Source organism: Bombina bombina, chromosome 6, assembly GCF_027579735.1.
Source record: "Bombina bombina isolate aBomBom1 chromosome 6, aBomBom1.pri, whole genome shotgun sequence".
Taxonomy (NCBI): domain Eukaryota; kingdom Metazoa; phylum Chordata; class Amphibia; order Anura; family Bombinatoridae; genus Bombina; species Bombina bombina.
In genome coordinates this window covers 178,507,225-178,529,252 of record NC_069504.1, presented here as the reverse complement: position 1 = coordinate 178,529,252, position 22,028 = coordinate 178,507,225, and the positions used below count along the sequence as shown (strand labels likewise).

At 40.2% G+C, this 22,028-nt stretch overlaps 1 protein-coding gene across 1 annotated transcript in view; it reads right to left on the bottom strand.

Moving 5' to 3' along the window:
* The window catches only part of CTTNBP2 (cortactin binding protein 2), a 404,880-nt gene that overhangs the window by 126,845 nt on the left and 256,007 nt on the right, over positions 1-22,028 (bottom strand). Inside the window, 1 exon segment of the mRNA XM_053716684.1 lies at positions 7,363-7,480. Within this exon segment, the coding sequence (XP_053572659.1) occupies positions 7,363-7,480 (118 nt within the window).

Sequence of the window (22,028 nt, the reverse complement as noted above, 5' to 3'; positions counted from 1 at the left end):
AAGAAACGTGACTTTTTCAAAATTGAACTCCATGGTAAATTTTAGATTCATTACATTCTTGTTTACATATTCCAGGAACAGTCTAATTCCTTCAACAGGGCCCTGCCACACTATCAGAATGTCATCTATGTATCAATGCCATCTTATTATGTGGTGTTTATGTGGATTCTCCTTATTAAAGATGAACAGGTCCTCCCACCACCCCATGTAGAGGTTCGCAAAATTGGGGGCGAATTTGGTCCCCATTGCGGTCCCTCTTTTCTGTAGGAGGTACCTGTTTTCGAATAAGAAATAGTTCCTTGTCAGAATGAAATCCATTGCTGACTCCAAGAAACTACTCTGTATTCCATTTATATATCCACTTTTCTCCAGGAAGTATTTTACAGCTATTATACCTAGAGAATGTGGGATGGATGTGTACAATGCGCACACATCCATCGTTATCCATATGTAATCCTCTTTCCACTCCAAACCCTCAACCAGCTCTAATAAGTGTGGTGTGTCCCTCACGTAGGACCTCAAACACGGTACCATGGGTTTCAGTATGACATCCACATACTCAGACAACCTGGTGGTGAGTCCCCTTATCCCCGATACAATAGGCCTACCTGGAGGATCGGTAAGGCCTTTATGAATCTTTGGTAAATGATAAAATATCGGTAGGACAGGGTTCTCCACCACCAGGTAGTCAAATTCAGTTTTAGTTAAAACACCTTTCTTTTTACCCTCTCTAATAAGATTCTCATATTCATTCAAAAATATCTTAGTGGGATTTTTATCTAGAGTACAGTAAGTATCTGTATCTGACAAAAGGCGAACGGCTTCCTTAATGTACTCCTGTCTACTCTGTACCACAATACCGCCGCCTTTATCGGCATTGCGAATGATGATACTTCTATCTTCACTAAGACTTTTAAGAGCACATAATTCTAATCTGGAAAGGTTGCCCTTCCCATATTGCAATTGTTTCTTCTTATCAATCTTGTTTTTATTACAGATTTCTCTAATTTCTTTATCCATTAGAGATTCAAAAACTGGTATACAGTAACCCTTAGATTGCTGTGTGGCGCTACCTTAATATTGTATATTATACAGTATTTCTTTACTGTGAGGGTGTTTTTGGTTGGTTACTGTTTGGTTCCCTTCCAGACACACCCCGTTTTTTGGTGTTTGTTGAAGGTATAGCAGCCGCACGTTTAGTTGCAATTTTAAGTGTGTGTATATATTTTTTAATTTATTTTAGATTTTTATATTAATGGCTACCTCAGATAGCTTTGGCAATTACTTTGACCCAACTACAAGGAGTAGATTATTATCCACATTAGAAAAAGAAGGAGAAGAAAGAGATCCTAAAATCCTGTTTCGTAGATTGGAGAGATTGTGTAAATCACAGATTAACTGTTGGTATGACTTGATCACACTCGAAAATTTTGAAAAATATGGGATTATTCCCAAAGGGCTAAAATTATATAAAGCCAATATTTTTGAGTTAGATGAAGTCGAATATCACAGTGAGTGGGAGGAAGCAATGGATGAATGTTCCAGGAAGTTTATATCTTATCTTAAAAAAGTACAGGGACAAAAAGGTACAGAAACTGACTGAGGAGATTAGGCAGATTGAAACAATTATTAATGAATATAAGGAGGATGTGTTATACATTGAATTAGATAATAGGAACCGTACATCCCTGAAACATTTTGAGTCTGAACTTATAAAAAATAAAAAGAAAAAATTATATCATGCCCTGTATGGGGGACAAGAGCAAGAAAGTCAAAATGTAAAAACAAATTCTGAGGTTACAGGACAGGGAGAAACTGAGAGAGGGGATGATTCGAATAGACCCTTTGATAGTAGACATTTTCACATTAATGGACAACCAAAACAACAGCGTAAAAATAATTATAATAATAAAAATAGGAACCAGATGAAAAGTGACCAGAAAAAAGATAGAGGGGATGATTCGAATAGACCCTTTGATAGTAGACATTTTCACATTAATGGACAACCAAAACAACAGCGTAAAAATAATTATAATAATAAAAATAGGAGCCAGATGAAAAGTGACCAGAAAAAAGATAGAGACACCCATGACACATATAGGGGACAGAACTCTAAAGGTAATGAGTGGAGAGACAGTCCTCAGAGTGGAAATTGGAGAAATAGGTTTGGGTCTAATAGGAATAGCCCAAAAAATATGGGAGCTATACCAAAAGAGAGGACTCAAGAGGGTTATTACCCTCAAAGTAACAATAATAAAAATAATAAAAATATCTGGGGGAATAATAATCACAAAAAGGGTGAGAATGGCCCCAATAAGAACCAAAATAGAGATCAACCAAAAGATATGGGGGGATACTTTCCATTCAGAAGAGATCAAGTACAGGACCGGTTTTTAGACATACACCCCAGAGACCCACCACACGAGGGGAACAGAAATCCCAAAAGAGGAATAGAGTACGAAGAAGGGGATGTAGAGGAGGGGTGGTATGTCGAATCAAAGAACAAAAAAGGGAGAGACAAGCAATATTGAAAACACATGGACAGAAGATTTTTAACATTTCAGAAAGAGTGCTGACCAGGGAGGAAGAGAAACTCCTAGAAAAAGGACTCTCCTTCTCACCAGATATGGTCCCTAATGATTTTGAATTATTCATTGATTTGAAAAAATTAGTGAGGAAGCTTACACTCACCAGACACTTCCAACTAAAGGAAGGTCAACATATGGGTATTGAAGGTGAGAAACAGGGGGATGAATCCCTTTTAGTCCTGGAAAGTCTGGAATTAGAGAATCATGTTTTAAATGAAATTAATGAGGGAGAAGTACTTGAGATTTTACAAGACCTAGAGAATGAAGCTAAAACTATACCTATGAACCATAGCTCATTGAAGAAAAAATCCTCGTTTTATCCAACACAGTCTAAGGGTTACTGTATACCAGTTTTTGAATCTCTAATGGATAAAGAAATTAGAGAAATCTGTAATAAAAACAAGATTGATAAGAAGAAACGATTGCAATATGGGAAGGGCAACCTTTCCAGATTAGAATTATGTGCTCTTAAAAGTCTTAGTGAAGATAGAAGTATCATCATTTGCAACGCCGATAAAGGCGGCGGTATTGTGGTACAGAGTAGACAGGAGTACATTAAGGAAGCAGTTCGCCTTTTGTCAGATACAGATACTTACTCTACTCTAGATAAAAATCCCACTAAGATATTTTTGAATGAATATGAGAATCTTATTAGAGATGGTAAAAAGAAAGGTGTTTTAACTAAAACTGAATTTGACTACCTGGTGGTGGAGAACCCTGTCCTACCGATATTTTATCATTTACCAAAGATTCATAAAGGCCTTACCGATCCTCCAGGTAGGCCTATTGTATCGGGGATAGGGGGACTCACCACCAGGTTGTCTGAGTATGTGGATGTCATACTGAAACCCATGGTACCGTGTTTGAGGTCCTACGTGAGGGACACACCACACTTATTAGAGCTGGTTGAGGGTTTGGAGTGGAAAGAGGATTACATATGGATAACGATGGATGTGTGCGCATTGTACACATCCATCCCACATTCTCTAGGTATAACAGCTGTAAAATACTTCCTGGAGAAAAGTGGATATATAAATGGAATACAGAGTAGTTTCTTGGATTCAGCAATGGATTTCATTCTGACCAGGAACTATTTCTTATTCGAAAACAGGTACCTCCTACAGAAAAGAGGGACCGCAATGGGGACCAAATTCGCCCCCAATTTTGCGAACCTCTATATGGGGTGGTGGGAGGACCTGTTCATCTTTAATAAGGAGAATCCACATAAACACCACATAATAAGATGGCATCGATACATAGATGACATTCTGATAGTGTGGCAGGGCCCTGTTGAAGGAATTAGACTGTTCCTGGAATATGTAAACAAAAATGTAATGAATCTAAAATTTACCATGGAGTTCAATTTTGAAAAAGTCACGTTTCTTGATCTAGAACTAATAAAAGAGGGATCAAATATATACACTAGTCTATACAGAAAGCCCACGGACACCAATGGGTATTTACATGCCCATAGTGGGCACCACGATAAATGGAAAAGAAACATCCCTTTTGGACAGTTTCAGAGGGCCAGGCGAAATTGTGCCAAAGATACTGATTTCCTACCAGAAGCAGAAATAATTAAAAACAGATTTTTGGCAAAAGGCTACCCTGAAGCAATGCTAGTGGACACTCAGGAAAGAGTAGGCAAGATGGATAGGAACTCACTTGTGAAAGGGAAGGTAGTGTGTGAAAAGACAAAACAACTATATGCATCAAGGAATAAACAAGGGAAGAAAAAATAAAAGAGGAATATACAACTGGTTACTAGGTATAATAGAGCCTCTAGAGAGATAGAGAAAGCTATAAAAAGACACTGGCCCATACTTATGCAGGACCCAATTTTGAGGGATTCTATTAATGAACAAGGTCAGGTAGTATTTAAGAGGAATATCAACATTAAGAATAAGATCAGTCCAAGTATGTTGAGACCTGCTGGTAAGGATCCATGGTTACAGAGACATACATACGGCTTTTTCAAATGTGGCAGAAAAAACTGCAAATGTTGCGCTCACCAAGATCCACATAATAAAACTTTTGGGATCCTAAGAAACGACAATGAATATAAAATAAAAAATTTAATGACATGTAAAACCAGCTATGCTCTTATTTTTTATGTGTTTTGCTAGCTATGTTTCATATTTTTATATGTGGATATATGTTTATATCCATTATAGAAGTCTTATAGCTTGTTTTTAAAATTGATACTCATGCATATGCAAAATACGGTCCTTTAATGTTCTATGTATAATGTATATATTCTGAACAGGTCCGTCCACAGTTACCATGTATGGAGGGTTTGTCACCTAAGGGAAGCCACCATTGGCTAAAAAATGTTTCAGTACTCCCCATATAAGATACGTCAGCAGAGTAGATGGGCATTGCCTCTGACGAAGCTGGGAGGAGCCCAGCGAAACGCGTAAGGCCACGCCCATCTCTTTGACGGAGGATCAGGTTAGCATTGTGTGCAGCGGCGTTTCCTTCAGCCGGCTACAATCATAGGACCGCGCTGCCACTGTATCTACCGCCTCCCAACGTTTACAGTTTGTTACCCTGAGTTGTATCACGGCCCTACCTGTATTTGCACTGTGATATTGGAGCTTTGATTTTCAGTGCTATTTATAAGTTATAAAGGGACATCCTTACCCGGACATTTATACATTCACAGTGCGCTAAGTGAAACTCTCGTAGTGGGATACAAACACTTTTGACTACACAGTATCCAGTTTATCCGTGTTTTGGACAACTTATACAGAGTGCCAGCACATACCTCATATGTTTGAGGGTGAAGTTTGTAAGTGTACATCCTGATGTTTTTACTGTTTTGATTAAAGTGAAAAGGTGTTTTTAATCTGCACTTAGATCAGTGTGTTTTCCCTTGGTTGCGCTCCACCCCCTTTCTGTTTCTACAGATTCTTTGCCTTATATGTTATAAAGTATTTTAATATAATAATGTTGGCTGTGCAAAGCTGGGGAATGAGTGGTAAAGGCATTATTTACCTTTTTAAACAATAACAATTTTGGTGTTAACTGTCCCTTTAAGGTTAGTGTTAAAGTTAGGATTAACACTTTGGATATCAGAGAGGGCTGTAACAAACTGCAATACAACACTCATCACAAAGAAATAAGCTGTTATGTTTCAGCCAGTCAGATGCTGTATTGTAGCACTACTACATATGCATTATGGGTACAGTAAAGTGTACGAAATACCCAATAATACATAACAACAAACATGATAGCACTTCCTTGGCAATAAACATAGCTACATTACCACTGTAGCGAAAGGCTTGTCCAGTACAGCCTCTGGCAGTATTGCCATAAGACTCCTATAAAAAAAGGAACCCAAAAAGCAGAGCCAGAAAAAAAACCTGATAACTGCTTTTTTTTGTTGTAAAAAAATAAATACATTTTAAAAAGCTTGCCAACTGCTGCCATTAATAAAAAAAAGATGCACTAAATCCATGCCCCTTTAAGATTTAAGTTGATGCCAGATTGATCAATAAAATATAATTTACTAACCCTGCAAACAAATACCCTATGGGGCCGAATTATCAAGCTCTGAATGGACCTTAATGCTCCTGTTTCCGCACAAACCTTCAGGCTCCATAATTTGTCCATCTGCTCTGAGGTTGCGGATATCAATCCTGATTGACACCCCCTGCTAGCGGTCATCTGCAGGCGGCAGCATTGCACGAACAGTTCACAAGAACTGCTTGTACAATGATAAAGGCAGAAAGCATATGCTGTTGGCATTTATCGATGTGCAGTGGACATGATACGCTACATCGCATCATGTTTGCTCGCACTTTTATAAATAGTCCCCTATATATTCTATCAGTTTAAACCAATGTTGTCGTTTATAAATAAATTACCTTATTTAATTTTAAAAAGTTATTGTACATAATTCTGAAATGGTAAAGGAGTTACAAGACGTAGAAAAGGACATGCTCTCCTGTACATATTTAGGCAGAGGGCAGCAACTTGCATTACTGGGGAATTCTTGGAAAAGCACAGGCAGCACTTTCACCAGTAGCGGACCTACTCAACAGAGGGCCCTGGTGCAAAACTCAGTGGTAAGCATAGTAATAATATACATGCTACTCTGAATAAGGATTTTGAGTATATAGATAGAATGATAAACAGACAGCCAGATGACAGATAGATATATGATAGACAGACAGACAGATGACAGATAGATATGCTAGACAGCCAGCCAGATGACAGATAGATATATGATAGACAGACAGACAGATGACAGATAGATATGCTAGACAGCCAGCCAGATGACAGATAGATATATGATAGACAGACAGCCAGATGACAGATAGATATTTGATAGACCGATAGATGACAGATAGATATTTGATAGACAGACAGATGACAGATAGATACTGTATATGATAAGACAGATAGATATATAAAAGACAGATAGACCGACAGATAGATATATGATAGATAAAGATAGATAGATATATGATAGACAGACATACATAAATACAGATAGATAAATTGACCTGCAAACTGCGCTAATAAAAGGCTCCCCTGCATTAGGATTGTACGCATTCTGCACATGCCTATGTACAGGTTGGCTGAAATGGGCCCCCAGCATTTGGATCCTAGTGCCACTACACCAATGATAGTTTGTCCCCTGACCTTCACCATCTGTGTGACAAGGGTGTTTTATAAAGGTTGAAAAAATCCCAAATTCACACAAATGCAGCAAATCATGGTCCAACCATAAAATAAAGGAAAGTAATAAGGATAGCTGAAAACTCACTCAGTTTCTCTAGGAGGTGTTTGCAGTCATCCGTTGCCACATCACGCACTGTCCGGTCCCAGTTATCTTGTCTTTCAGGTTCCAGCCCAAAGTGGCTACACAGGATTTCCAGACAGTCCTGGAAAGATCAGCTTAGTATGAGTAAGATTAACATCTGAAGAACATATTCCAATCTTTTAGAATCCAAAAATCATATTTCTAAAACATGCTATTTTTTGTCTCTTAGCAACTGTATTCTAATTCCTGCCAAGTATTTGTATTTCCTACATTACGATGGGTTAAATGGAAGAATACCTATTTGTAAACAGGTGTTTTCACAGACCAACACAGGGTGGAAAAATAGCAGCCAATGGGAAAGGAGAAGGTAATAAGAAAATTGATACATTGTTGTTAATAGCTGCCTAGTGTGACTAACTGTAGGTTGTAGTTTCCGAACATACTCAACTCATGACGTGCACATTTAACTCTGCATTAAAATATAAGAGCTATTTCTTTAATGTCCAAAACAGAGAAAGCTTATAAACACAGAATAAAAACATCCATTCACTTAAAGGCACATGAACACCTTAAGCCTATTAGACATAGGCACTACGTCACAGGACACTTTTTACCCTGTTGATAAGTAATTACGTTCAACCTTCTCTCTCATGTTGCCGCTTTGCTGTCAGTTTTGACAGTGAGGACGGCAGTCAAAGGCAGACTGATCGTTCTTTGATTACTATATGAAGGAAGATTGCAGATACAGACAGTGACACTAAACAATTAAAAACAAATTAAGAAAAATACTACAAACTGGGTACTGGCAGACAGCTGCCTATACCTAAGATGGCAACATCTAGTGAGAGGGGGGAGGGTTAGAGAGATTTTTAGGAGGTATCAGGGAGGTGGGAGGGATCCCTATAATAGAAAAAAACACACACAAAAAACTAAAAAAAATGCCCAAAAACTGCATCCTGGCAGAGTGTCTGCCAGTACCTAAGATGGTGAGGGAGCGAAGAGAGCTGTTTGGGAGGGATCAGGGAGGAAGTGTCAGGTGGGGGGGGGTATAAAATTAACCTTACAGGCTAACTGATGAACCACTTCACTGCCAGGAATATTAGAAGTGTGGTGTACAGCTGCAAATAATCTTCTAATTACCAAAAAGTCATGGTAAAGTCATACGTGTCTGCTATTTCTGAACAAAGGGGATTCCAGAGAAGCTTTTGCAACCATTTGTGTTATGACTGCACAAGCGGTATGTAAATATTATTTCAGTGAGAAACCCAAAGTTTGGGAAAAAGTAAAAAAAAAATTAAGTTGATTGCATTTGGAAGTGAAACGGTGGAATAAAATATACCAAATAGACCTAGATCAATACCTTGGGTTGTCTACTAAAAAATAAATAGTTTAGAAAATAAATAAATGGAGAGATAGGAAAGTTTTTCTCTAACATTCCTGTGGTCAAACATTCAGAGTGATTTTAATTAAGGATCATTAAATACAGTAGAATTTCATAATCAACAAATGCATAGTAAAAAGACAATGCAAAAATAACTTAATATAGAATTAAAATGAGCAGATTTTCTTTCAGACAAATTTCATAGTTACATTTTTTTCTTCCTCCAGCATAATGTGACAGCCAAAAGCCAATCACAAAATGCATAAACTTATATACTGTGAATTCTTGCACATGTCTGTAGGAGCTGGTGCCTCAGAAAGTGTGCATGTAAAAAAGATTGTGCGCATTTAAATAATGGAAGTGAATTGAAAAGTTGTTTACAATTGCATGCACTATATGGATGATAAAAGTTTAATTTTGACATTATAACGTGAAAAAGGATGAAGGCGCCTAATTGCAATACGTGATAAAATAAAAAATGCCTTTAAATACAGGAATAGGTGTATATCTCAAATCTTAAATATGAGAATAAAAGTATATATGTGATATAATCGTGTAAAAGTATCCAGCAACAATGAATGGCTGAAATTGTATAACTATAAAATCACAGTCGGCTAGATTTAGAGTTCGGCGGTAAAAGGGCTGTTAACGCTCCGCGGGTTTTTTTCTGGCCGCACCATAAATTTAACTCTGGTATCGAGAGTTCAAACAAATGCTGCGTTAGGCTCCAAAAAAGGAGCGTAGAGCATTTTTACCGCAAATGCAACTCTCGATACCAGAGTTGCTTACGGACGCGGCCGGCATCAAAAACGTGCACGAGCACGTTTTTCTCCATAGGAAACAATGGGGCTGTTTGAGCTGAAAAAAAACCTAACACCTGCAAAAAAGCAGCGTTCAGCTCCTAACGCAGCCCCATTGTTTCCTATGGGGAAACACCTCCTAAGTCTGCACCTAACACCCTAACATGTACCCCGAGTCTAAACACCCCTAACCTTACACTTATTAACCCCTAATCTGCCGCCCCCGGCTATCGCTGACCCCTGCATTACACTTTTAACCCCTAATCTGCCGCTCCGTAAACCGCCGCCACCTACGTTATCCCTATGTACCCCTAATCTGCTGCCCTAACATCGCCGACACCTACCTTCAATTATTAACCCCTAATCTGCCGCCCACAACGTCGCCGACACCTACCTACACTTATTAACCCCTAATCTGCCGAGCGGACCTGAGCGCTACTATAATAAAGTTATTAACCCCTAATCCCGCCTCACTAACCCTATCATAAATAGTATTAACCCCTAATCTGCCCTCCCTAACATCGCCGACACCTACCTTCAATTATTAACCCCTAATCTTCCGACCGGAGCTCACCGCTATTCTAATAAATGTATTAACCCCTAAAGCTAAGTCTAACCCTAACACTAACACCCCCCTAAGTTAAATATAATTTTTATCTAACGAAATAAATTAACTCTTATTAAATAAAATAATTCCTATTTAAAGCTAAATACTTACCTGTAAAATAAATCCTAATATAGCTACAATATAAATTATAATTATATTATACCTATTTTAGGATTAATATTTATTTTACAGGCAAACTTTGTAATTATTTTAACCAGGTACAATAGCTATTAAATAGTTAAGAACTATTTAATAGTTACCTAGTTAAAATAATTACAAATTTACCTGTAAAATAAATCCTAACCTAAGATATAATTAAACCTAACACTACCCTATCAATAAAATAATTAAATAAACTACCTACAATTACCTACAATTAACCTAACAATACACTATCAATAAATTAATTAAACACAATTGCTACAATAAAATAATTAAATAAACTATCTAAAGTACAAAAAATAAAAAAGAACTAAGTTACAGAAAATAATAAAATATTTACAAACATAAGAAAAATATTACAACAATTTTAAACTAATTACACCTACTCTAAGCCCCCTAATAAAATAACAAAGGCCCCCCAAAATAAAAAAATTCCCTACCCTATTCTAAAATACAAATATTACAAGCTCTTTTACCTTACCAGCCCTGAACAGGGCCCTTTGCGGGGCATGCCCCAAGAATTTCAGCTCTTTTGCCTGTAAAAAAAAACATACTATACCCCCCCCCCCCAACATTACAACCCACCACCCACATACCCCTAATCTAACCCAAACCCCCCTTAAATAAACCTAACACTAACACCCCCTGATGATCTTCCTACCTTGTCTTCACCATGCCAGGTTCACCGATCCGTCCTGGCTCCAAGATCTTCATCCAAGCCAAGCGGGGGCTAGACATCCACTGAAGAAGTCCAGAAGAGGGTCCAAAGTCTTCTCCTATCCGGCAAGAAGAGGACATCCGGACCGGCAAACATCTTCTCCAAGCGGCATCTTCTATCTTCTTCCATCCGATGACGACCGGCTCCATCTTGAAGACCTCCAGCGCGGATCCATCCTCTTCTTCCGACGACTAGACGACGAATGACGGTTCCTTTAAGGGACGTCATCCAAGATGGCGTCCCTCGAATTCCGATTGGCTGATAGGATTCTATCAGCCAATCGGAATTAAGGTAGGAATTTTCTGATTGGCTGATGGAATCAGCCAATCAGAATATAGTTCAATCCGATTGGCTGATCCAATCAGCCAATCAGATTGAGCTCGCATTCTATTGGCTGTTCCGATCAGCCAATAGAATGCGAGCTCAATCTGATTGGCTGATTGGATCAGCCAATCGGATTGAACTTGATTCTGATTGGCTGATTCCATCAGCCAATCAGAAAATTCCTACCTTAATTCCGATTGGCTGATAGAATCCTATCAGCCAATCGGAATTCGAGGGACGCCATCTTGGATGACGTCCCTTAAAGGAACCGTCATTCGTCGTCTAGTCGTCGGAAGAAGAGGATGGATCCGCGCTGGAGGTCTTCAAGATGGAGCCGGTCGTCATCGGATGGAAGAAGATAGAAGATGCCGCTTGGAGAAGATGTTTGCCGGTCCGGATGTCCTCTTCTTGCCGGATAGGAGGAAGACTTTGGACCCTCTTCTGGACTTCTTCAGTGGATGTCTAGCCCCCGCTTGGCTTGGATGAAGATCTTGGAGCCAGGACGGATCGGTGAACCTGGCATGGTGAAGACAAGGTAGGAAGATCATCAGGGGGGTAGTGTTAGGTTTATTTAAGGGGGGTTTGGGTTAGATTAGGGGTATGTGGGTGGTGGGTTGTAATGTTGGGGGGGGGGGTATAGTATGTTTTTTTTTACAGGCAAAAGAGCTGAAATTCTTGGGGCATGCCCCGCAAAGGGCCCTGTTCAGGGCTGGTAAGGTAAAAGAGCTTGTAATATTTGTATTTTAGAATAGGGTAGGGAATTTTTTATTTTGGGGGGCTTTGTTATTTTATTAGGGGGCTTAGAGTAGGTGTAATTAGTTTAAAATTGTTGTAATATTTTTCTTATGTTTGTAAATATTTTATTATTTTCTGTAACTTAGTTCTTTTTTATTTTTTGTACTTTAGATAGTTTATTTAATTTTATTTATTTGTAGCAATTGTGTTTAATTAATGTAGTTGATAGTGTAATGGGTTAGGTTAATTGTAGGTAATTGTAGGTAGTTTATTTAATTATTTTATTGATAGGGTAGTGTTAGGTTAATTATATCTTAGGTTAGGATTTATTTTACAGGTAAATTTGTAATTATTTTAACTAGGTAACTATTAAATAGTTCTTAACTATTTAATAGCTATTGTACCTGGTTAAAATAATTACAAAGTTGCCTGTAAAATAAATATTAATCCTAAAATAGCTATAATATAATTATAATTTATATTGTAGCTATATTAGGATGTATTTTACAGGTAAGTATTTAGCTTTAAATAGGAATTATTTATTTAATAAGAGTTAATTTATTTCGTTAGATAAAAATTATATTTAACTTAGGGGGGTGTTAGTGTTAGGGTTAGACTTAGCTTTAGGGGTTAATACATTTATTAGAATAGCGGTGAGCTCCGGTCGGCAGATTAGGGGTTAATAATTGAAGGTAGGTGTCGGCGATGTTAGGGAGGGCAGATTAGGGGTTAATACTATTTATGATAGGGTTAGTGAGGCGGATTAGGGTTAATAACTTTATTATAGTAGCGCTCAGGTCCGCTCGGCAGATTAGGGGTTAATAAGTGTAGGTAGGTGTCGGCGACGTTGTGGGGGGCAGATTAGGGGTTAATAAATATAACATAGGGGTCGGCGATGTTAGGGGTAGCAGATTAGGGGTACATAGGGGATAACGTAGGTGGCGGCGATTTGCGGTCGGAAGATTAGGGGTTAATTATTTTAAGTAGCTTGCGGCGACGTTGTGGGGGGCAAGTTAGGGGTTAATAGATATAATACAGGGGTCGGCGGTGTTAGGGGCAGCAGATTAGGGGTACATAAGTATAACGTAGGTGGCGGTCGGCAGATTAGGGGTTAAAAATTTTAATCGAGTGGCGGCGATGTGGGGGGGGAGCTCGGTTAGGGGTACATAGGTAGTTTATGGGTGTTAGTGTACTTTAGGGTACAGTAGTTAAGAGCTTTATAAACCGGCGTTAGCCAGAAAGCTCTTAACTCCTGCTATTTTCAGGCGGCTGGAATCTTGTCGTTAGAGCTCTAACGCTCACTGCAGAAACGACTCTAAATACCAGCGTTAGAAAGATCCCATTGAAAAGATAGGCTACGCAAATGGCGTAGGGGGATCTGCGGTATGGAAAAGTCGCGGCTGAAAAGTGAGCGTTAGACCCTTTAATCACTGACTCCAAATACCAGCGGGCGCCCAAAACCAGCGTTAGGAGCCTCTAACGCTGGTTTTGACGGCTACCGCCGAACTCTAAATCTAGCCGAGTGAGTGAAAACATATATACATGAAAATAAAATAGTGCTGAAATTATATAGCGTGATACATACAAAGGCACTCCAGGGAACTACAGTTCATATAAGTAGTACCCATTCAATATCCAGGAAATAGAAATATCTCCAAAAGTCCACTTAGTTGCGGGATGTGCGGCAGCAAACACTCCTTCCAAAACTAATAGGCACCAGCGTCGGTCTGCAGATATATGGAAGATAAAAAAGGAGGCGCCACAATAGTGTGAGATCGTAGGTAACCGTGTCCCCCACACACAATACAGAATCACTTACTAGAGAAAGAGCACTTGAGAAGTGCCACAGATGCAGACTGAACCATTAAAAGCTGTCCAGCGAGCTTATCCTCACGAATATAGAGCCAGAAGACCTGCTTCAGAATCCCAGTCTGGTAGAGGAATCAGCGAGTAGAACCTCACAGATATGAGCCGACACACTTGCTTAAAAAACCCCAATGCTGGAAATGCAATCAGTTGGCTTTGGTAGTAAGCTCACAGCCACTTGGGAAATGTTCGTGGGAAATCGGCAAAGTAGGTTAAAAGCAAAAATGTAACAATCAAGTTTATTATAACCCAATACACTACTCGTTTCCCGGTCCCGGTCCTCTCAGGAGGACGATGTCCCACTGTCTCATGAGCTAAGCGGATGACACTCCTTAACCAAAAAGATAGGGAAATCAAAGTAGCCTTCTGCTCCCTATGCTTCCCCGAATAGACAACAAACAAAGAGGAAGATTTTCTAAACTCCTTAGTAGCCTGAAGATAGAACTTCAAGGAGCAAACCACATCCAAATTGTGAAGTAAGTGTTCCTTCGATGAAGAAATATTAGATGGGTTTCCGGTCCGGGAAACGCGTAGTGTATTGGGTTATAATAAATTTGATTGTTACATTTTAACCTTTTTGTCATCACGAAGTTTCTATTTTTGCTTTTAACCTACTTTGCCGATTTCCCACGAACATTTCCCAAGTGGCTGTGAGCTTACTACCAAAGCAAACTGATTGCATTTCCAGCATTGGGGTTTTTTAAGCAAGTGTGTCGGCTCATATCTGTGAGGTTCTACTCGCTGATTCCTCTACCAGACTGGGATTCTGAAGCAGGTCATCTGGCTCTATATTCATGAGGATAAGCTTGCTGGACAGCTTTTAATGGTTCAGTCTGCATCTGTGGCACTTCTCAAGTGCTCTTTCTCTAGTAAGTGATTCTTTATTGTGTGTGGGGGACACTGTTACCTACGATCTCACACTATTGTGGCGCCTCCTTTTTTATCTTCCATATAATTTTGACATTAGTTTTCCTTTACTAAGTTATGCCCATTTTAAAAAGAGGGTGCTAAAATGCTGCCAAAACTCATTTCTGTTATTTCTTTTATTTTTTATTATTATCCTGTTAACTCCTCTATTACCTTATGCAGGACGCTACTGCATATTGTAGATTTCTGTATTAAACTAGCCTGGCAACATCATACAAAGTGATTGTTTAGATCAGATCAGTACCGATATTAATTTGCATTTGACCCTAACAGACCATATAGAAGGAGATAAGATAGGCATTTCAACGAATAAAACTTTTGTAGTAAATTCTTACAACTTTTACCAACAAAATGAAAAAAACATCATTTATGCTTACCAAATAAATTCCTTTCCTTCCGGAAAGGGAGAGTCCACTGCTTCATTCCTTTCTGTTGGGAAATACAACACCTGGCCCCCAGGAGGAGGCAGAGACACCCCAGCAAAAGGCTTAAATATCCCTCCCACTTCCTCATTACCCCAGTCACTCTGCGGAGGGAACAAGGAAAAGTGGGAGAAACATTAGGGTATAAATGGTGCCAGAGGAATAAAATAAATAATAGGGGACCGCACATAGACAAGAAAAAAAATGTGTGGGGGCCGTGGACTCTCCCTATACGGAAGGAAGGAATTTATCTGGTAAGCATAAATGATGTTTTCCTTTCTAAGATAGGGAGAGTCCACAGCTTCATTCCTTACTGTTGCAGAAAAAAAGAAACAGAGGCGCCAACATGGCCTAGTACCGTCAGGTGGATGGATATTAAAATATATGAGAAAGGGTACTCACAAACACAGCGCACCCAATAGTGCTAGTGGGGCAGACTGGAACTTTGTAGTGGTCCAGCTCACTGTGAAAGGTACGCAGGGCACATAAACGTAGGCTTGATCAGCAATACATCATAGGTGTCTGTTACAAAAAAGAGCTACCATAGCCTAGTACAGTCCAATCAAGTGTAAAGGTAATATAAGGTCACACTTACAATAAGTACTGCACCTCCAGGTGCAGTAACAGCAAGCTGGGACTTCTCAGTCGCTCAGTAGACCACTCTCTTGGTAAATAGAATCCTCGCCAAAGATTCACGAACCGGCGTGAAAATATTCCATACAGCAGCAAATATATCATAAAAAAAAAATCTTTATTTAAAAACAGAGAAACGCGTTTCTCAGCCTCTCAGGGGCTGTTTCCTCAGGCTATTCAGTGTGGAAATGACTGATACACTTGTTATTTAACAAAGCTGTCTTAATCAATGATAGGTTAATTAGGAACTATCAACAACTGAGAGTGAAATGCTGTTACAAGGGTTGCCATGGTGACTAAAGTAAACTCCTATCTAAATAAACAGCAATATATTGTTAAAAGCAAAAGCCATCATGTCAACCCTGCATCAGCAGTAATGGTAACAATGCATATATGTATATATACAATATATATACAATAAAGAACACATCAAAGCATACATTTAAAATAAAACTTGCACAATCAGAAAGTATACAAATCCAAAATCATGATTGATATGTTATCTGTGCCAGCATAAAAACATCAAGCTTGTAAAATTTAGAAAAAGTATGTAAGGAGGACCAGGTAGCCGCCTTACAAATTTGATCCACAGAGGCCTCGTTCTTAAAGGCCCAAGAGGAAGCCACTGTGCTAGTGGAATGAGCCGTTATCCTCTCAGGAGGACGATGTCCCACTGTCTCGTGAGCTAAGCGGATGACACTCCTTAACCAAAAAGATAGGGAAATCAAAGTAGCCTTCTGCTCCCTATGCTTCCCCGAATAGACAACAAACAAAGAGGAAGATTTTCTAAACTCCTTAGTAGCCTGAAGATAGAACTTCAAGGCGCAAACCACCTCCAAATTGTGAAGTAAGTGTTCCTTCGATGAAGAAATATTAGGACACAATCTCCTGATTGATGTTGCGATCTGACACAACCTTAAGAAGAAAACCTAATTTAGTACATAAAACTGCCTTGAAAAATCAGATAAGGGGGCTCACATTGCAAAGCAGAGATCTCAGAAACTCTGCAAGCAGAGGCAACAGCCAATAAATAGAGAACCTTCCAAGATAACAATTTCAATGGAATGCAGAGGCTCAAACAGAACCTGTTGCAAAACCCGAAGAACAAGATTTAGGCTCCAAGGAGGAGTCCCAGATCTAAACACAGGTCTGAACCTAATCAGAGCCTTAACAAAGGACTGCACGTCTGGAAGCTCAGCCAGTCTCTAGTGTAATAAAACTGACAGGGCCAAAATCTGTCCCCTCAGTGAACTAGCAGAAAGTCCCTTCTCCAGCCCATCCTGGAGAAAAGATAAGAGCCCGGCAACCTTAACTCTGTGCCAGGAAAAAACACGCTCTTCACACCAGAATAAGTAGGTCCTCCACCATTTGAGGTAGATATGCCGAGTAACTGGTTTACAAGCTTGAATAAGAGTATCAATGACACTCTCAGAGAAAGCTCTCTTGGCTAATACTAAGAGTTCAATCCCCACTCGAGGAAGAAGCAGTAATGGAGGAAAAGATATAGGAGTTTGAACCTCCAGGGCACTGCTAGTGCATCTATTAGATCCGCTTGGGGATCCCTCAACCTCGACCCGTACCTGGGTAGCTTGGTATTGAGACAGGATGCCATGAGATCTATCTCCGGTGTCCCTCACTTGCTGCATATCTCTGCAAACACCTCAGGATGGAGAGACCGTTCTCCTTGATGGAAGGTTTTCATGCTGAGAAAATCTGCCTCCCTGTTGTCCACACCCGGAATGTGGATCGCTGACAGTGAACAGCTGTGGGCCTCCACCCACTCCAGAATATGAGATACTTCCTTCATCGCCAAGGAACTTCTCGTTCCCCCCTGAAGGTTGATGTAAGCCACCAAGGTTATATTGTCTGATTGGAATCTGATAAACTGGGACGAACCCAGAAGTGGCCATGCCTTCATGGCCTTGAAGATTGCCTGTAGTTCCAAAATATTGATCGGGAAGGAGGACTACCCCTCCTGAGTCCACAACCCCTGTGCCTTCCTGGCAAACCAAACAGCTCCCCATCCGGATAGGCTTGCGTCTGCAGTCCCAATCTCCCAGGATGGTCTTAAGAAGCATGACCCTCAGGACAGATAATCTGGACAGAGCCACCTAGAGAGTGATTCTCTCGACTGGCTGTCTAATACAATCTGTTGAGACGGATCTGAATGATCGCCATTCCACAGCCTCAGCATGCACAGTTGTAAAGGTCTGAGACAAAACCTGGCAAAAGGAATGATGTCCATGCAGGACACCATGAGACCAATCACCTCCATACACTGAGCCACAGAGGGATTCAAGGTGGTCCGGAGGGCAAGACATGCTGAAGTTAGCTTGCAACGTCTCTGGTCTGTTAGAAAAATCCTCATGGATATGGAGTCTATTATAGTACCCAGGAATTCCACCCTGGTACTTCGGATAAGAGAACTCTTTTCCAAATTTATCTTCCATCCAGAGAAGGGACTCCGAGAATTCCTCCGCAAGACGAAAGGATGGTGTTTGTACCAGAATATCATCCAGGTATGGGGCTACTGCAATACCCTGAGTTCTGACAATGGCTAGAAGAGCCCCCAGAAACTTTGTAAATATTCTTGGAGCAGTAGCTAGGCCAAACGGAAGGGCTGGTCCAGGAATGCAGACCTCAGGAACTGAAAGTGTTCCCTGTGGATTGGAACATGAAGTTAAGCATCCTTCAGATCTATAGTGGTCATAAACTGGCCTTCCTGAATTAAAAGAAGGATGGACCTTATCGTCTCCATCTTGAAAGAAGGGACACTGAGAAATTTGTTTAAGCATTTTAGGTCCAGAATTGGGCGGAAAGTTCCCTCCTTTTTGGGACCATGAAAAGGTTTGAATAAAACCCCAAACCTCTTTCTTCGACAGGCACCAGGACAACAACTCCTAAGGAGGATAGATCCCGAACGTACCCTGGAAAGGCATCCCTCTTTTCTGGTCTGGTAGACAGATTCGAGAGAAGGAATCTGCCCATTGGCGGATGAGATTTGAAGCCTATCTTGTATCCCTGAGATAACACCTCCAGGACCCACGGATCCTGTACGTACTTGAACCAGGCATCTGAAAAAAGAGACAGGCTGCCCCCTACATGATCAGATCCCGGATTGGGGAACACCCCTTCATGCCAATTTGTTTTCGACTGACTTCTTATTCTGCTTGGATTTATTCCAGGACTGAGCCGGCTTCCAAGAACTCTTGGGTTGTCGGGCTTGGAGGAGAATTGTTGATGTTGGGATTTGTCAGAACGAAAGGAACGAAAATTAGAAGATTGCCGTCCCTTAGACTTGTTCTTCTTATCTTGCGGTAGGATGGCACCCTTGCCTCCGGTAACCGTAGAAATAATAGAGTCCAGGCCTGGACCAAATAAAATCTTTCCCTTGAAGGGAAGAGAAAGGAGTCTGGACTTAGAAGTCATATCTGCAGACCAAGACTTCAACCAGAGCACCTGGCGGGCTAGGACCGCAAATAATAAATAATTTGCATGTTTGCATCACAGATAAAAGAATTAGCTATTCTTAGAGCTTTAATTCTGTCTTGAATATCCTGGAGGGGAGACTCCACCTCAATGAGTTCCGAAAAAAGAGTCGCACCAGTAGGTAGTTGCTCAGGTTGAAACACAAATCCTGTATGATGAAACATCTTTCTCAGAAAAGTTTCCATTTTCTTATCCATCGGCTCTCTGAACTAAGAACTATCCTCAAGAAGTATAGTAGTACGTTTAGCAAGCGTAGAGATAGCACCATCCACCTTGGGAATGGAGCCCCACAAATCCAGTTGAGAGTCCGGGACCGGGAACAACTTTTTAAAAGTAGAGAAGGGGGAAAAGGAAGAACAAATTCTTTCCCATTCACTCTTAATAAGGTTCATCATCTTACCCAGCACAGGAAAAGTCAAGGGAACGTTCCTGTCTTTGTAAACTCTGTCTAATTTAGGTATCATAGGTTCTTCAGGGAGCGCGGCCTCTGGAATCTCTAACGTAGACAGATCCTCCTTTAATGAAAAATGCAAGTGCTCAATTTTAAATCTTAAGGATGGTTCCTCTGCAGCAGGAGGCTTAGATGCTAAGGACTCTGACCCAGAAAGTTCACCCTCTGAAGCTACAGAGGATAACTCATCATCGGATAACTGGGACATAATAGCTAAATCCAATAAATATTTAGATGACTCCGGGTCAGGAGAGCTATGTTTAACCTTTCTCTTGTGATTGTTAGAGCAAGGTAATGCACTGAGGGCCGCAGACACCGCCGTTTGTAACTGTGCGGCAAAGTCCGCAGGAAGAAAGCCCCCTCCAGATGGAGGATTAGATGTGCTGCAGGGAATTGCATGTGGAGTGGATAATGTAGCAAGGGTAGTAATCTCACAGGACACCGAGTCCTGAGAGGTAGACGGCTCAGAGGGACTAAGAGCCTTAGCAGGCTTGTCTCCCTTCATAGACTTTATAATGGTGTTAAGGCATGTGGAACATAATTGAGTGGGTGGGAAAACCACGGCCTCCTCACAATATAAACAGGTATGATCTAGTACAGAGGGAGTACCTTCTAACATCAGAGTCCTCTATAGCTCAGGTTATACCCACAGAAGGACACAAATAAAAAAACTGCATCTTTATACTTCCAATGGCTGGGGCACACACCACCTTCTAGACCCAGCCAGTTAACAGAGGAAACGCTCTCCTCAGGTTCAAGTCTCAGCAGGAATGGAGGAAATTAACATAGACCACACCCGGTCACATGGAGTGCAAGGCAGTAATTCCCCTGTTACTACAAGTACAGCAAGTAATAGGAGCTGTGCCACACTTTCAAAAAACGAAAGTGAAACTTAAAAGTGAAACCTGTTTGTTCCAGCCAAAAACACACAGTCTATCAGCCCACGGAAAAAATCACACAAAGCAGCATGAAATTAACTCCAACTGTTCAATAAACCCCCATCAGAGGATATTAACCCTAGATCCTATCAAGATATAAAGGAGCCACACTGTGACCCTGTTATAGCATTTTATGTGTAAACATGTAAACAATCTTACCTCCAGGATCCATGCTGTGGAACAGAACACAGCGTCTCCAGGGTGACAGTCTTATAGCAGCGCTCCTGACATGGATTTGAGTGAGAAAAAGCGGGTAGTGAAAATCGTCAACACTGATTGCTTAGGAGCTGTTGGCAGTAGTCTGGATGGTTTCACAGAAAAACTTTCCCTGCATCTCCAGACTCTAACTTTCATCAATACTCTCACTTAGAGGTTGACATGACTACTTAAAAACTCCAGTCCTATCTCGAAGGGCCAATACCCTTTTTCAGGACCTCTCCGAATCTTCTGACACTTCTCTGCAACCTCCTAACGTGACGAAAGGCAAAGAATGACTGGGGTAATGAGGAAGTGGGAGAGATATTTAAGACTTTGGCTGGGGTGTCTTTGCCTCCTTCTGGTGGCTAGGTGTTGTATTTCCCAACAGTAAGGAATGAAGCCATGGACTCTCCCTATCTTAGGAAGGAAACATGTATCCTTAAGCACACATTTTGCAAAACAGTGCTTGATTGTGGATATATATTAAGCAACAGCTTGACATAAGGAGCAAGCCAGAAAACCAAGGTGCTGTAACACATTTTAGGAGTCAGGCAAATGATTTTGTATATACAGTTGCAAGAAAAAGTATGTGAACACTTTGGAATGATATGGATTTCTGCACAGATTGGTCATAAAATGTGATCTGATCATCATCTAAGTCACAACAATAGACAATCACAGTTAAACTAATAACACACAAAGAATGAAATGTTGCCATGTTTTCATTGAACACACCATGTAAACATTCACAGTGCAGGTGGAAAAAGTTTGTGAACCCTTGGATTTAAAGGATTACTTTCTGTTATAATTTTTAAGCTAAACAACTAACATATTAAAGTTAATTAAAACCTACTGACCTATATTTTCTCCAAAACGAAGTTTCATAACGTTCTAAAAGTTATATCTTTTATTCACCGATGATGTCACGTTATCCTGCCCACTATTTTCAGCACTGCATGTTCAAAATACTTAAACCAATAACTTTGTGTTTAAAGCGCCATTTTGAAACCTAGGTATT